This window comes from Aulonocara stuartgranti, assembly GCF_965226115.1.
Source record: "Aulonocara stuartgranti genome assembly, chromosome: 12".
Classification (NCBI taxonomy): Eukaryota; Metazoa; Chordata; class Actinopteri; order Cichliformes; family Cichlidae; genus Aulonocara; species Aulonocara stuartgranti.
This window is the reverse complement of record NC_138948.1, coordinates 33,558,108-33,575,833: the sequence shown is the minus strand read 5'-3', so window position 1 is coordinate 33,575,833 and position 17,726 is coordinate 33,558,108. Positions and strand designations below refer to the sequence as shown.

General features: G+C 40.5%; 1 protein-coding gene across 1 annotated transcript; it reads left to right on the top strand.

The window, feature by feature from the left end:
* Window positions 1-17,376, top strand: arhgap25 (Rho GTPase activating protein 25). Its single transcript, XM_082554058.1, has 11 exons — window positions 1-667; window positions 4,723-4,925; window positions 6,986-7,073; window positions 7,238-7,351; window positions 9,662-9,866; window positions 13,333-13,465; window positions 13,593-13,666; window positions 13,860-13,981; window positions 14,359-14,513; window positions 15,818-16,362; window positions 16,783-17,376. The coding sequence occupies exons 1-11, from the start codon at window positions 604-606 to the stop codon at window positions 16,979-16,981; spliced, it is 1,902 nt and encodes a 633-aa protein (XP_082410184.1). The 5' UTR covers window positions 1-603; the 3' UTR covers window positions 16,982-17,376.
* Window positions 17,377-17,726: the final 350 nt, after the last annotated feature.

Sequence of the window (17,726 nt, the reverse complement as noted above, 5' to 3'; positions counted from 1 at the left end):
ACTCCATCATTAAACAAGTGAGCATCAGTGCAGTCGGGAGTATTTTGTGGGCCACTGTGAGATGCCTAACCTTTCACCTTAGATGTAAAAATCAGCATTTACAACACCTCTGTAAATACTGACTTTTGCTTCAGTGAGGGCTGAGCTGTGAAGCAACATGCTCACTAAGGGAGTGACACCAAGAGGTACAAACCATTTCCTTTAAGAAGACGCCGGTGGCTTTTTTTTTTCTCCCCTCTTCTTCTTGTGACACCATCCAGCATTAGCCACTTGAAGAGTTCCCCACTACATGAAGCCCTGGAACTTTTTGCACCTTTTTAGTGAAACAACCTGGAAGCCATTTCTGCTGTAAGCTACCAGAACACGGAAGTAAAGGCAACCCGAGGGGACTCGTTGTGAACAGCTGAGAAAAAAAAAAGAGAAGATTAACACACAGGAAGAAGGAAGTTTGATCTGCGAGATCTCCTCTTTCTCTCTCTGTGTGTGTGTGTGTGTGTGTTTGAGTGTGTGTATGCGTGTGTTTGTCTGTCTGTCTGTGTGTGTGTGCTCCGGCGAGGTGCATGTGCGAACTAAAACACTGACCCGTGGCATGAATGAAGGACAATGTCTCTGAAACTACCTCGCAACTGGGACTTCAGCACCCTCAAGGCAGAGACAGCTCGCATAGGTAAGCCAGTGGCCGTGCTGCGTTCACTGACAGCCAGAGCAGATGCAAGGATTTTACATTTCAAATTTTAGAAACGAAACAGTTTTGTTCTTATCTAATGACGTGTAAACTTTAAACTGACCAACTGACATTCCAAGAAATCAGGGATCACATTCACATTTACACCGCAAGATCTGTACCTTGTACAACAAAGATTTGTACCTCGTAGAAGAAAAAGTGGCCCTTTGATTTCTTTGCCTATAATTACATGTGGTATAACCAAAGAAGTCAAAGGTGGTTCATACTAGAAAACAAGCCGATAGCAAAGGCATAACAAGGGGGTTGTGTGGGTTTTTAAGCACAATGGCGAAGTTGACCACAGTTGCTTAACACCCCACTTTTTTTTGTTTTACACACCCCTCGTCGTAGACCATAGAATTCACGGTTTCAATTTACACAAAAAGCTTTAAGACTTTGCATCACCTCTCTTGAGGGCCTCAGAGTAGCCCCCAGCGGCTGACCAAACAACGCTAATGCAAGGATATATTTTTAAAGTGTACAGCGTGCTAGACCCACTGATACTGTGCTCAGCGGTGTTTGCACAGGGTGGAATCAGTGCAGTACTTAATGGTGTTTCCTCTCAGGTTTTCAAGGCACGACAGGTTAGCACAGACACTAGCAGTGACTAGATGAGTTTCTACAGTACAGTCGTAACCATAATTTTTTTTAACTCTAATCTTTTTTTTTTTTTTCTGCCATTGGTGTCAGCGTTGTTCAGTACTGTGGAAGGAAGTAGCTGCCTGAGCGGCATCTATTTTATCTGCCTCACATGGATATTAATATCCCAGACTTGCGCCAGTATGGAAGTAGAACTTCCTCAACTCTGGTGACCCTTCATGATTCTCCTCATGCTACCCTGAGATATCTTGTGTTAGGTAGTGGATGCTTCTTTTTCTTTTTGCTCTGGGACTAAAGTGATGCAGCCTTTCAACAGGAAACTGATGCAAGAGCTAAGTTCCTGTGGCTGTGTAACTTTGCCTACATACTGTATATGTAAGTGCAGGCTTGTATGATGTGCAAATGTCTGCACAGTCATACTGCATCTGTCCTTTCATAAAGTATTGTAAAGGTCGAACACACACCTTCAGAGTCAATGTTAATGATGAGGAATAAGGCATTTGACCCAAGTACTTACCAATCCTTTAACAAATGTCATATGTTGACATTTTTGAAGATGTTCTTATTTTACAGGATTAAATGAGAACATTGAACGCCTCTCTATTAAATATGAAGCTTCAGACTGAAGGTGTTTAACTTGTGTTACAAAGGAAGAACCTGCAGAGCCTCTGAAAGTCCTAAAGTACAGACATTTAAATTGGGCACCAGCAAGCTAAAACTGCATTGCATAACTTCTCTGTGTATGGTTTAAGGAGCTTGGAAAGAAAAGTGTCTGGACTTCTTTAAGTTGAGAGGTGAAACGTCTTCAAGCAACTTAAAGAAGTCCAGACACTTTTCTTTCCAAGCTCCTTAGACTACGATGACCTGGGTGACTGAGAACCTTCACAGACATATCCTCAGAGACATATAGTACTTTACCAAAAGTCTTTAGCCACCCCTTATTTCTTTGAATTTTGCAAGTAAAAGTGCAGTTCTGCTGAAAAATGTGCAAACATTACATAGATGTATACAGTTTGGCATGACTTTCACAATAGGCATCAACATAGCTTGAACTGTCTTAGGCAGCTTTCTAATTTTTTTTAAGCTGTCTTCAGGAATTCTCTAGTCTTCTTTAAGGACATTTAATGTTGGCTGCTTTTTGTTCTGCTCCCTACATAATTCCAAGGTCAAGATAATTCCACACTGATTCAATAATGTGGCCATCCGGGCACGGGGAGACCAATCCATGACTGATAGCGTCATGTTTGTAGCTAAAAGGACTTAGGGAATCACTTTGTTGGTGAAATATACTGTTTTGTGCCTGTCAGGGTGAGTTATCTTTGGCATTTGGCATATATTCAATAAAAAATGGGAACAAATCCTGTGTTTCTGTGGCAGGCCTGCAGAGAAGTGCCTAAAGCAACATTTAAAATTGGTTCTGTTATATCTACACACAACTGTGGTTCATCCCTGGAATTAAGTTCCTTTTTTATGCTGGAATTACTTATAGGTCAGTGTTAAGTGGATTAAAAAATAGGTTCACGGACTGGACTCTAACGTCAGAGAGTTATTGCTCAAGACCAAATTACAAGGAAATTCAGCTCCTTGAAAATAGAATATAAAGAAATGAGATGAAGAAATGGGATGACTTAAGACTTCTGTACAGCACTGTAAATGATTTTTTAAAAATAATTCACTAATAATAAATAAATTGTACCAGGGAATGAAATATCTCGTAGCTTGTGATCAAACCCTGACTTTAGAGGAACTTTGCAGAAAATAGCCAGTCAAGTTCTCTTAAACATAAATACTTTCACTAGCTCCATAATCCTCATTATATAACACAACAGTGATCTTTTTAAAGGTGGTTCTGTAATTGTACAACATTATAATTAGCAAGTTTGAAGGGTTTCATGTCTCTCTGTTGAGTATGAAGTTTAATTGAGAGCCAGTTAGCTTATTAGCATTAGCAAGCTTTGTTTGCTAATGCTTTGCCAGGATAAAGATTAGGGAAAAAGGTTAACCTGGCTCTACAGAGAGTTAAACTATAAATGTCACTGCTACACTGTAATATATCGGCATTTACAACAATTTCCAGTTTAACAAAAAAACAAGCAAACAAAGCCAGTTAAAAAAAAATGATCTGGGACAGGCTAGCTTTTGTCCCATCTTCTGGTTTCATGCTTGGTGGTGTCTTACTTCTATTTAGCACAAAACTATAAGAATGAGATCAGTTTCCTCAGCTAGCTTATGGCAACAACATATAAAGTATTCTTTGAAAAGAATCAGGCTTTTAAAGTAAAATATTTATTGTAAGTATTTGTTTGGTCCTACTTTTATCCGGTCTGATCACAAGCCGTCATAAAACGAGGCTAGGCAACTACATTTATTGATGGTAGTCACATTTATACACTTGAGCAGAAATATGTAAATTGGTAAAATTACAATTATCAGTTTGATATGAAACTCTTCACAGTCTGTGTAAAACTGAGCATCATACTTCCCCGAGTCCATCTTGACTTGAAAGTGTTGGATTTATCGCAAAATCTTCTAAATAGTGGTTATTGGACACATCTCTGAGGTGCTGTGGAAATCTGGCTAGTCACGATATGAAGTGACATTAAAGGAACTTTATGTTTGTCAGCTGAGGGTGGGGTGTGACATCAGTCGATGTGTGTGGGCTCACATTTCCTCAACTTTAACTTTCCACTAATCAGGGTGGTGCTATTAAAATGAGACCAAAGGACTCTAAAGCTTGTAGGTGGAGACCTTCAAAGTGTACCAGGCCTCCGGCAATGATGTGGCTACTTCCTGTTTACCCCACTGTGGCCCTTCTCCTTCTCTTTTTACTCTGTCATCTTGCCTAACAAGACACAGAGAATTAAAGAAACACTGAGAAAATGGGCTCAGTCTCAGTCCAGCTATCTCTGGTCCTACCTCGCTGTCTGGGACTCAAACCGTCTGTGGTTTAGTCTGTGCTCACTAGGCCGCCTACACGTCACCTTTGTTCTTTCATCACTCCTCGTGCTCTCTAGTGTCACAGGTGATGTGACATTATCTGTCCATAACTTAACCACTAACCTTTCCATCATATTGTTTGGTGGTCAGTCTACTGCTATTTATGTTAGTACAATCACAGCTGCATTCATGCACCTTCCACAGGAAACTGGTCAGCTTAGACCAGCAGTTTCCTGTCAGCTTGAAACTCAATAGCTGAGGAACAAAAATAGTATACAGCGAGCTGCTGTCTCAGCCCTGATAGGCTGATGCATATTCATATCAAAAAAGAGGAAGTGCTCTGCTGAAGTTGAGTACCGCTGGTGTTTTGGTAATATTTCATCGCTCTGGCTGTGACACAGCACGCTGGGCGCTGTTGTTCTTGACGTTTTTACAAGCTGCCTCCTTGTGGTGTTTGGCAGCGCGGTCCAAGAGTGTGATACCTGGAGAGGGAGGCCCAGGCCAGGGCTCGCCGCGCTCCTACAGGTCCATGGAGAGGCCGCTGAAGGCCGGCTGGCTGAAGAAGCAACAGAGGTCTTTAGTGAAGAACTGGCAGCAGCGCTACTTTGTTCTGAGAGGAAGCACTTTGACTTACCACAAAGATGATAAGGAGACTACTGTCCAGGTAAGGCTGACCTTACCAGATTAATCCAGATTTTCAAAATTATTCATTTCTATATCCACTTTGGCCTTTGTTAGAATAAAATCACTTCCAAAACAAGTCATTCACATGTTATATATATTTATATATTTAAAAGAAGTTCTTATGATGACAAGACATCAAAGTTATTTCCATGTCCCAGTTTCTTATTGAAGCTACGCTTCTTTTATGCAGTGGTTAAGCGTGGAGATAAGCACAGATAAAACCGAATCATCATTCCTGTCACATAAACTATTTTTGCAATAAATGCATTTATTCATAATTAAATGCACACGTTAGTAGAAGAATTCATCCGTTAATAAGAAATGTGTCTTTTATCAAGTCTAATTAAGACCACAAACTTACTGCTAGCTGTGTGGCTAACCTTACACATTTCCTGTAGAGAAAACAACTGATGCAGGAAGCCTCACATGAAAGACCTTCTGCCATTGAAAGAATTTTAATATTGCACATTTATGTTTGATTTAAAGCCACGTTTTGCATGTATACATCTGTAACGTTCATCTCTGAAAAAGCTAAGTTTTGTTGGTATGCTGTAGCTCTGTCTGGGCCAAAAAGCAAACCTTCAGAAAGATGATGCCATAAATAATTACATGTTTTATATTGTAATAGCCGGCTTAACCTGTACTGTAATCGCAAACGCTCAAAGAAATAAAAAAGATGCGAGAAAAAGTATCTTAAAAATTCCTTTAAAATGTCTTCCTTCCTTTGAGTTGCATAAAGAGGTTATTTATATTTATATATATATCAGTGCCTAAACGTAAAATGTTGCTCCGTTTATTTCTAATGTTTCAGCGTTAGCGTGCACATCACGCTATTACCAATGGAATCATTGGCTAAAAGCCAGCAGCCAACCAACGTCTGCTTGTCTGCCACAGTCAGCACTTTCCACTGATGTCCACTGATGTTGTAGTGTCCTGTGTGGGTGTGTCAGGGAAGTTCCAGATTTGGATGTTAGCTGAAATACCAGGCATCAGTTCCACTCGCAGCTCAGATGCTCAGGTTCTGTTTTATCTGCCTTCAAGTCAGAATCGCAAAGCTGACACTAAGTATGCCGTGTCTGATGGATGGATCGATAGCTGCTATGTTAGCAGAAAGAAGTGTGCACAGTCACGCTCTGCTCAGTGATAAAATAAAGACCTGCACTCCAAACCTCAACCCATTATTCTGATGCTTATCTACGTCTATCACTGCTTGTCATGCAATTGAAAAGACTCATTTGCATTCTCATTTCAATAGTTACATTATGGTATTTTGCAAAGGTGCATGATTAAATTACTCATCACCGTCTATAGCAATTGAAAACTACTATACTGCTTAAAATCCTACTGGAATTGAACTTCTTAATAAGGTAGTTGAGTCGACTTAATGAGCACTTTGTAACTTAACCGTAACTACATGTTGGTATTCATTATAAAATGAAGGCAAGCAAATTGTTATTATTGTCTGAGCTCTGAAAACGTAGTTTTGTTTGCAGCGAAACTGGTGTAGCAAAAAGTGGTCAAAGTTATCAACCATATCAAGGTGTGAAACAAGAAGAAACAAAGCAGCGTTTTATTTCCTTAGATATAAAATGTAATTAGGACTGCATGTTGCCAGCTGTAGCTGCTCCTAACCTCTTCTGTTGTAAGTGATTTGTCTCCTGCAAAAGCACAAAATTGAGGATTTACTCCAAAAGCCTTCCAAAAGCCTTCTGTTTTAATAATGTTTTAGTTTTAATACTTAGGGGGGTTGAGGGTAATGGTAGATAGAGGAAGTGAAAACAGAGGCTAGGGCTGTTAGTTCTCTTTCATAAACAGTGAACATTAATGCATCTTAAATTACATCAGCTTGTAAGCATTTAAATAGTAATAATAAGCAACAAAAGCACCTGTTTAGGCCTTCCCACTGCACACACAGCATGAATACCAACTGCTTGTTAAAGGGTAAATGTAAGTATGTGTGTGAATTGTGCTGGTTGGTTCTTGGCAATGAAGGACTTTACAATTCTGAGTGTGTTTGTGCTTATGTGATCTGGCCTGCAGGGAGTCATCCAGCTGCGCTTCAGTAAAGTTAACGAACTCCCCCCGAATTCAGATGACCCTGGAAAGTACCTCTTTGAGATCATACCACGTAAGTAACACACTCAACACTCACAATTGAGACCTTACATGATATTTTTACTCCAAGACCTAAAGAGGATTTTTTTTTTTTAGGGGAATCCCTTCATTGTCATTGGACAGCAGAAACCTTTTTATATTTCCTGTTATATTTCTTGTTTCCTGTTTGTTTGACAGGCTCAACTGGAGACAGAGAGCGATGTCCCCATGTGTTGATGGCAAACTCCCAGAGTGACATGGAGGAGTGGGTGCGCACCTTGCGCAGAGTCATCGGAGCGCCAACAAGTGGAGGTTCAGTAAAATCTGTCAAAGATTATTAAACTGAAACAATCCTGTTTGACTAATGAAATTTAAAACTTGGACGTTGTCGGCAAATTCAGCTGAGATAAGTGGACTAACGGTGCTCTCATATTTGACCTTTGACAACGTGATGCTACAGTCAGCTGCTGTTTAGCTTAGCTAATCAAAAGGAATGGAAACAGAGGAAAACAGCTAGCCTGGCACCGTCCAAAAGTAAAACACTTAATCGAACAAAAAAACGAAAAAAACATCCATGTCAGCAAGGCTTTGCTAAGCTTCGTGTAAAAGAGGAAGTCATCAATCTAGCTAGTAGTCAAAACATATTACCTACCCATAAAAACACAATATTTCAAAATATTTGAATCAGAATCAGAATACTTTATTGGAAATTATTTTCCATTACAGTGCTGCATTATAAACAAACATTAACAAAGACAGACAGTACACTAACTAAGAATAGCACAATATAAACAAGCATATATATACATAAAAGTCACTTATTAATTAATAGCTGAAAAAACATTTGCTATAACAACGTGATATTTATTTTAAGGTCTTGTATTAGTAGTGTTTGAAGGTAGATTAGCCGAGGCTAGAGCCTAGCATCAGACAGAATCAAACTAGCTGTTTTCTCATGTCAGTCAGTAAATCCTTGCAGTTTTGACAGAAACCTTGAAAATGGGAAACATTTTAAAGCATTATGTTTGTTGCCAATGGTTCTCTGCATTCTTGTGTTCATGAAATATGAAGCTCACAAACTGAAAAAAGCTTTGTCAGACTAAAATAACACAGCAATGGTCAATCTTTAGTTCCCCAAGCTATGGATGCCAAATCCACTCACCGAGGATAACAGAGAAGTCAGTATTGCTGGGGCAGTTTTGCTTGCGTTTGACTTACTATTACACTTCATCTGCAGTAACAAATAGTAATAATGAAAGTCATTTTCAGAGCAAGTGCACTGCGTTTTCTGACAAGTATCCATGTGGGGCTAAAAGAAAGAGAACAGCCAGCATGACAGTTGCTAAATCGAGGACATCCACTCAGAGTTACACAATTTCTCGGTTTCATTTGACAAACTAGGCCATTTTTAATTTGATTCACTTGCACAATTTCGGGTTCAAAGGGCCATGCATAGCTTCATAGCCACTCTGAAGGAGGCTGATGCATGCTAATAGACAATTGTTTACCTTGATTTCACAGTTCCTATATTTTATGGTGAAAGATAATTGTAAAAATTAAGCAATTATAAGATAAGATCATCTTTATGATTAAAAGATATATATAGTATATGCAATGTAGTGTCAAATGGGGTCAGATGAGTGTATAGAGACCTGCTGTAGTAAAGTTCAAAGTGGGGACAGATCATATGTTCTTCAGAGAAGACACATTTGACGCTTGTAGAAGGTTTAGTTGCAGCTGTAGAAGCTGTATCACTTTCTAGAAGGGTGTGGGTAAAAGAAAAGGAATGACCAGGCTGAGAGGAATCATTGACTACTGCAGGCTTTCTGCTGGAGTCTGCCAGTGTAGATGTTCGTGATGGGGGCTTAGTGTGCTTCTGCTTCTCTCACCACCCGCTGCAGGTTTTTTCTGTCCTCCACTATACAACAGTAGGTCAGGAGGCAGTTTTAGTTATCTTAGTTCTATAATTTCACCACAACAAAGTGTGATATTATTTCAATGACAGTTCAAATACCAAATATCCATAAATATCCTACTGTAGAGTAGTCATGTTATTAATAAAGGTCTACACATTTATATCTGTGAGTGATATTCACAGGCTAATTTTACTTAACAGCTTCATTAGTAGGCAAAAATATTGTTGCAGCTCAATCCAGATTTTTAGAGCCAAAAGATTATAGTGGTGTAATTTAAAATGCAGTAATATTGGGTTTTTCTGCTGGTCTTTAACCTTCCCAGTATAAAGTCTGTGTGATGTGTCAAGTCATATCATGTTAGTGTGAAAACTGAGCAGCTCATATTTGAGTGCATTCACGCTTGTGAGCTGGAAACTCCTGTACTCGAAACTATGGAGTATTTCTAGTAATGTGTTTGAAACAGATTATTTCCTGCTGTGTGCAAATTTAAAGAAAACTGATGTCAAAAATAAATGTTTTTTTAAGAAATGTAAAGAAATGAGAATTGTTCTCTCGATATAAATGTTTTTATTCAACCAAATCGAGTGATTAAGCATTAAGCATTGCCCTACGATCACCTGTTCACTAACATGAAAAGGGACAATAGCTGTTTTATAAATCATTTATCTAACTATGCCAAATATCTTTGCTCTCCGTATGTCTGCAGTGTTTGGAAAGAGTCTCATGGACACTGTGACATATGAGCAGCGCTTCGGACCTCAAATGGTCCCAATCCTGGTGCAGAAGTGCGTGGAGTTCATCAAAGAACATGGGCTGGACGAAGAGGGGATCTTCCGCCTCCCTGGTCAGGATAATGCTGTCAAACAGTTCAGAGATGCCTTTGATGCAGGAGAGAGGCCCTCCTTCCCCAGGTAATGACCTCACTATTCTCTCTATAGTCATTTAAGACATGGGAGATATGAGATTATCATTGCATCTGACCCTGGAAAACTGAGCACATCTTCGAGCTTCCATAGGAATTATGGGGTAGGATGAGTGGCAGCCAGGTGCTGCTAATCAAATTAACTTGATTAGGCAAGGCAAGGCAAGGCAAATTTATTTGTATAGCACAATTCAACAACAAGGTGATTCAAAGTGCTTTACAGAGACATTAGAAACAAAAACAAATAAAAAGCATGATTTACAATTGATTAAAACAAGCAAACAAACAAACTAACTAAACACACATATTTCACACCTGTTCGCGCGATCTGAACCCTTATCGTAAGGGGAGCTACCAGTCCTTCTGTGGACGAGCTACTTTCTATTTTAAATTCCCTGAATTTAAAATACTCTCTAGACCCAGTCTAGACCCAGTTGGGGAGCTACCCAGAGCTCTAAACCCACTTAACAAACAAACAAACAAACAAACAAACAAACAAACAAACAAACAAACAAACAAACAAACAAACAAACAAACAAACAAACAAAACAGTATATAAAATCAAAACAGATAAAATCAGAACAGTAGATAAAATCAGTAGTTAAATGTAAGTTTTGAAATTTAAGCTTAAAAGTGTGGATTTGGTGCTTTATTCAAATGCAGCTGAGAACAGGTGAGTCTTCAACCTGGATTTAAATAAACTGAGTGTTTCAGCTGATCTGAGGCTTTCTGGGAGTTTGTTCCAGATATAAGGAGCATAAAAGCTGAATGCAGCTTCTCCGTGTCTGGTTCTGACTCTGGGAACTGATAAAAGACCGGATCCAGATGACCTGAGGGATCTGGAAGGTTCATACTGGGTCAGGAGGTCACTGATGTATTTTGGTCCTAAACCATTCAGAGCTTTATAGGCCAGCATCAGAACTTTAAAGTCTATCCTCTGACGGACAGGCAGCCAGTGTAAAGACCTCAGAGCTGGACTGATGTGGTCCACTTTTTTGGTCTTAGTGAGGACTCGAGCAGCAGAGTTCTGAATGAGCTGTAGTTGTCTGACTGATTTTTTAGGTAGACCTGTAAAGATGCTGTTACAGTAATCAAGCCTACTAAAGATGAATGCATGGACTAGTTTTTCCAGGTCCTGTTGAGACATCAGATCTTTTATCCTTGAAATATTCTTGAGGTGATAGTAAGCTGACTTTGTTATTGTCTTAATGTGTTTTTCTAAGTTTAGGTCTGCATCCATCACTACACCCAAATTTCTCACCTGGTTTGTGGTTTTTAGATGTATAGATTGAAGTTCTCTGGTGACCTGTAATCGTTTTTCTTTGGCGCCAAAGACTATTACTTCAGTTTTGTTTTTGTTTAGTTGGAGAAAATTGTGGCACAACCAGTCATTAATTTCCTCAATGCATTTACCAAGAGCCTGTACAGGGCCTCGGTCTCCTGGTGACATTGTGATATATATTTGTGTGTCATCTGCATAGCTGTGGTAGTTTATTTTGTTGTTCTTTATAATCTGTGCCAGTGGGAGCATGTAAATGTTAAACAGAGGGGGTCCCAAGATGGAACCTTGGGGAACTCCACATGTGATACTTGTCTGCTCGGATGTGAAGTTACCTATTGATACAAAGTATTTTCTGTTTTCTAAGTATGTTTTGAACCAGTTTAGTACAGTTCCTGAGAGACCTGCCCAGTTCTCCAGTCGTTTGAGTAATATGTTGTGGTCAACTGTATCAAATGCTGCACTGAGATCCAGTAAAACTAGGACTGACATTTTTCCACTGTCTGTGTTCAGACATATGTCATTAAACACTTTTGTCAGAGCGGTTTCAGTGCTGTGGTTCTGTCTAAAACCTGACTGGAAGGCATCGTAGCAGTTATTCTGTTTTAAGAAGTAATTGAGCTGTTGAGAAACTGCTTTTTCAATGATCTTACTTAAAAATGGGAGATTTGATTAACTGATTATCAGCAAGTGTGTGCACATCTATAAATGCAGAAACTTTCGAGCATTCAGGTGTGTTAACACAATACCACAATCTTCCCAGGACTAAAGCGAATAATGGCCCGATTGTATTGGCCGGATGTGCGCCAATGGTGCGGGTCCTGCCCTGAGTGTCAGCTGGTGAACCTACATCTCGGTCTCTACAGGCCTCAGTTAGCATATTATATGTTGAGAACACAACATAACGAGTATGGCTGCTTGAAAGTGTTCTCAGGAGAAAGCCTCTTCTCTCTAAAAAGTCCTCGGTAGCACAGCCCAGCTTTGCAAAGTTGCATCTGAAACAACCACTTCTGCAACAATGTGGAGATGTTTGGCCATGTTTGGTGGAGGGGTGATGACTTGGGCTTGTTTTATTGCCACTTGTCCTGGGCACCTTGCAGTCATTGAGTCAACCATAGTCTCCTCTGTATACCAAAGTATTCTAGAGCAGCAGGTAAAACAGAAAAGAATGAAGCAAAGTGGCAAAGACCAGATCTCAACACTACTGAAATGCTTGGCAGGACCTTAACAGAGCTGTGCATAAACGAATACCCACAAACCTTAATGAAGTTAAACAATGTAGTAAAGAAGAGTGGCCAAAATGTCTTCACAATGATGTGAAAGATTGATAAATTACTTCACGTTTTGCTACTATATAAGCTAATGAATCATTGGGTGCATTTAGCTCATCACAGCAGTCCCGTGAAAAGGACAGCAGCATGAATTTCATATAGAATTCACAGGAAATAGTGAGTGTAAAGTTGTTATGGCACGAATTAATTATCACATCTTAAAGAAACTTTAAGACGCAGTAAATGTGCTTCAAACAAATTTAGCTGTCTCGATAAGAGCCACTTCCATAAAAGGAGACGAATATCCTAACCTCAATCAATCAACAGCATCAGCTCTTTTTTTTTTCTTCTTCTTCTGAGAAAGCAAGGAGAGATGAGAGAGATGTAGTGAGAAGTTGATAGATTTGTGTCTGCTCAGAGCTGAGGGTGATACCACATCCTGTTCTGGCAGGCACAGGGGAGGACGCCTTTATTACTCAACATCACAAGCTCCTCCGACAGAAAACTGTAGATGAAAACATCCATTTAACTTAACTTGCTTGTTTGTCTGTAATCTAATGTGAGTAGAGTCAGGGAACATGAGTTTTGAGCCAACCGACAGATACTTTGCAACAAAAATCAAAGGCAAGGCCTCGAGTTTCCCTCTTGAACTGCACTCTTGTCACAGTTACAACAGCAAACTCCGTACAAGAGACCCAGACCCTGTTTATGCTACACACCACCATGTCAAGATTATTTGTCCATCCAAGAAAATATTTACACATATCTTAGTGTGATTGAAAGCATAATTGTGCAAAGCCTTTCATGATGTGCAGATAAACTCAAGAGCTTCCACACCAGTCAGCCAATCTGCATGCCTATGGTTTATTCTCGCTGGGTAATGAGTATCGTTTAAATTGCCACAGCGACACAGATGTCCACACGGTGGCGTCACTACTCAAGCTGTACCTGCGGGAGCTGCCTGAACCTGTGGTCCCCTGGAGTCAGTACCAAGACTTCCTGGACTGTACCAACCTCCTGGACTCCACCAGCTCTGAGGTGCACTTAATTTAAACACACTGCAAGATGAATACAGAGCTGAGCGTACATGTGGACAAGAAGTGGATATCCTCTGATGTTTTGAGCGTATGTATCCTTTAAACTGGTTGCTTGCATGTGTTTTCAGGGCTGGGAGAGGTTGAACAAAGAAATTGCTCTGCTCCCCAGAGTAAACTACAATCTTCTCAGCTACGTTTGTCGGTGAGTAGATGCTGAAGGACGTCATTACATCCAAACTTGAAAATAACTTAATATGTTTAAAAGAAAGACACCCGTACATCTACCAGATCCTACAGAGACCCTCTGGTCCATCACCCCAGTGTTGTTTTGAGATCAGCCTCTCGGTCTGAGACATACTATCCTGTGTCTGGTTACGTGTCCTGTTGTTTTTCAGGTTCTTGTTTGAGGTACAGCTACACTCTAAGGTGAATAAGATGAACGTGGAGAACTTGGCAACTGTGATGGGCATCAACCTGCTGAAACCTCAGATAGAAGATCCTATCACTGTGATGAAGGGTGAGGACACACAGCTCACTGATGTACCTGTTTTGGTTCATCTTAAAAGACCCCAGTTTCAGCTGTGTTTCTGTTAGATATATTAGGCAACAACAAGAGACAACAACAGTGTGTTTGCTCAGATAAACCAGTCTTGGTGTACCATTTAGATACTTTTGTAATATTTAGCACATCTACTTCCAAGTAGATTCTACCTCTGCTTGTTTTCGGCTCCTTTTTTCAGCCAGTGATCTCATGTCTCTGTAACGATCTGTCTGAATTGCATAAACCCATCCAAGTAAATATTGAAGACTGAAGAAAGTGTATCAAAAATGAGAATAAAAGCCAAAAGATAAGAGCTTTTGATCATAATCTTTTCACATTTCTGTTCTTCACAGCGACTCCTCAGATCCAGAAGCTGATGACGGTGATGATCAGACGACATGAGACTCTGTTTCCTCTTTCCAAAGATGTGCTTCCCCCCTCTCCTTCAAACAAGGCAGAGAGCCAGAAGAATGCTCCCCGAAGCTTTGTGGGCTGGGAGTCTGCAGAGGTACGAGCCTTTAGCCGCACATTAGGCTTTTGCAATGAGCTTGTTAGTGTGTCAAAATGACTCGTTATTTTACTGAAATTTGAATTTATAAAATATTTAAACTAGCTTTTTCATAAGAATTTATATATGTGACAAACAACAGAGCTAGTTTATTAACAAAAGTGGCTACAGAACAATGGCAATTACCAGGTGGCTGGTTGATGTTGGGAAATACTTGACACGTGACATCGATATGATAAACATACGAGTGGATCCAGGAGATTGTTCATGTAGTACAGTGATTATTTGGCACAGCTACTCCACACTGTGAAGAAACCCTGGGACCAGGAGGAGAGACTGGGAGGATCAGGAAGAATAGCTGGCTTCAAAATCTGCCAAATCAAACACACAGATCTGTCCTCTGTGGTGGCCTCTTGTGAATAAGGGAGCAGCTGAAAGAAGCTTTATGTCAAATAAGTACACAAGGATCGTGGTGATGCGGTAATGGTTGAGCTGTTGAGGTGACAGGACATACATGTTTGTACCTTAAACAAAGCTGGGCTAGCTCGCCATTCTCTTTTTAGTTTTCCAGTCTTCTCATGTAAAGAACAAAGAAACAAAGAAACAGTGGAATTCCACTGTCCACATCTTATGTGTTCATATGTGTTTAATGTGTATGTATTTGGTTTGATGGGACTTATTCTCTTCATTCTCTGCTCTATATGTTATTGTTGGACACTGCTAGGGTAGCTTTGCATGATTAACTGATCAGAATAATCCTCGTCTCTCTCATGCATGACTTTGGTGAGGCCTTACATTGTCTGGACTTTCTTCTTCTGTCTTTGCTCCTTTTCCTCTTAATTTAAGTCAGCTTTCTCTTGATTGGCTGCCCCTCGTGAACAACAGGTTTAAACAGGAAACGAGTTAAAGCCTGAGCTGTGTGCTTGAGAGGATCATGTTAGGGATGCTGTCACTGTCACTGAGATCATATAGAACAAAGAGCAGAAAACTTAGGATTAGTTGTGCTTTAAGGCGGAACTAATGGGGCTTCTAATGAATAAATAAATAAATAATGCAGATGGAGACGTCCAGATCGACTCTGGTGTCATACATGTCTTTGTATGACATGTAAGACTGTGACTGTTATTATGCTAATGGTTACTAATGGTCTTCTTATTGGTAAATTGACCGAGAGGTAGAGTACTTTTGCTACATGGATACATTTGAGGATGATAATAGCTTAATAAGAAATTTAGGCCTATGTTGTCAGCAAATAGCAAATCTCTGTATGTGTAATCAGTCTGTGTTCTCTGTGTTTGTGTTAGATGGGTGACGCATGTCTGTCTGAGTCTCCGGAGGAGGAGGACAATGACAGTCCGGGTCCACTCAGGGGAGACCACAGCCCCAAAACCTCGCTGCAGGAACCTCTGTCTCCTTCTGTAGATGACTGGCTCGGAAGCCCCCGCAAACGCACCCAAACCCTCCCCACCTTCAACTGCCCGCTCACCGGGATGGCAGCCAAGACCGAAGCCCTCAACAGGTGGAGTCGGATCCAGGAAAGCACAGACGAGAAGAGCGGCACGCTGTCAGAGGACATTTTTAAAATCCTAGACCTGCGAACGTCAGGATCATTTTTCGGGGGGTCTACAATGAGTAACAAAGAGGAAGAGGACAGATTGACCACTCGGAGGGGGAGTGAGAATTTAGTTTCTTCCACTTCTGTGCCGCAAACCCCTGAAAGTGACTTCCAGTATCCCCGGATGCTCTCTAATAAGAAGAGTGTAGACACCACGCCAGTGAGCAGTCCTCCTCCACAGGTCAACAGCATGCCGGAGCTGAAGAAAGACCCCGGGCAGCCACTTCTAGACAGGTGAGATTAGCAAAAGAGTCACATGGACACCCTGACCCACCATTTCAGCCATTAAACACTAATTTTCCTAAAATAAAATGTTTTAGAAATACTGAAATGAAATGCTCAATTTCTACCCCGAAACTGTAGAGTGTAGATGTGCTGTTGCAGAACACTTAGAGCCTGGATTCAATGTGAGAGAATCTTATATGAGCAAAGCAGACCCTGGAGTATAATAAACATAAATTGAACTAGATTCCTGGAAACTTAAAATGAGTTTATTTATACTGGAAACAAGTCCATGTGTTCACACAAAACTGACGTGAGTTATTTGGAGGGAAAACTGCCGGTGCAGAAACTCTTCCTGGCACAGCTTAGCTTTTCCTTTGCCTTTCTTACTGCACATGTGAACCTGTTTATGTCTGTCATTGCCTCTTGCAGTTTGCAGCAGGAGAACAAGGAACTGAAGGCCACCGTGGCAGAGCTCCAGTCGGCCCTGGAGGCTGAACGCCGCCGTGTGGCCGCTCTGGAGATCTGCCTAAAAAATGCAGAACGCAGCAGAGACGAGGCCCAGAGACGCAACGGCGAGCTGCAAAGAGACATTCAGCAGTTCCTCATGAGAGAGAAAGCTCCTACTTAAACGTAATTCTGAGATTCACTTACATGTGGGTTTATGATCCTGTTAACAAGGGAAGCCTCATCCATTAACACGGGAACTGGGAGTCACCGTTTGGTCCTATAGATAAATTATTGACTATTATATTTGTGTTTATTTTAAGGACATGTTTGATCCTCCCGTTTGCAACAGTCACGTCACTGTATGAATTGCCTTCATTTGGTGTAACTGTCATACAGAACACATTTACATGAATTACTTGCATGGAAATCTAGGGTCAGGCATCAACTCTGCTCAAACCCTTTGATCCGAGGATAACGGGACTTTAACTAATATGAATGTTAGAGAGTACAAAGAGTGTGTGTCATTCAAACATGTTTCATTTCAGTGGTAAATTAATAAAGTTGCACAAATTGAAATGTGTCTGTCGATGCGCAAAATGATCTTACAGCTCATTCAAGCTTTTTTGTACCAATATGTGTTGTGTTACCCCCACAGTTCAAACAAATTAATAACAGAAAACAGAAAAAAAATCTTTCTTGAGGAAAGTTAAGGAACATCGGGACAGATACATGGCTGAAAAAGTTATGTGAACTTCAAAAAGGTGTCAATCCCGAGACTCTGTAACTCCCATTAAAACCTCTAAGGTCTGTTTAGCTAACTCCGCCCTTCATCAGCACAGTACAGGAGGTTAGGTTTCATCTAACTCTCCGTCAAAAGGGGTTAAAAATGGGGGCGTGGCTGCTTTAACTGGCACACCGGATGGTAC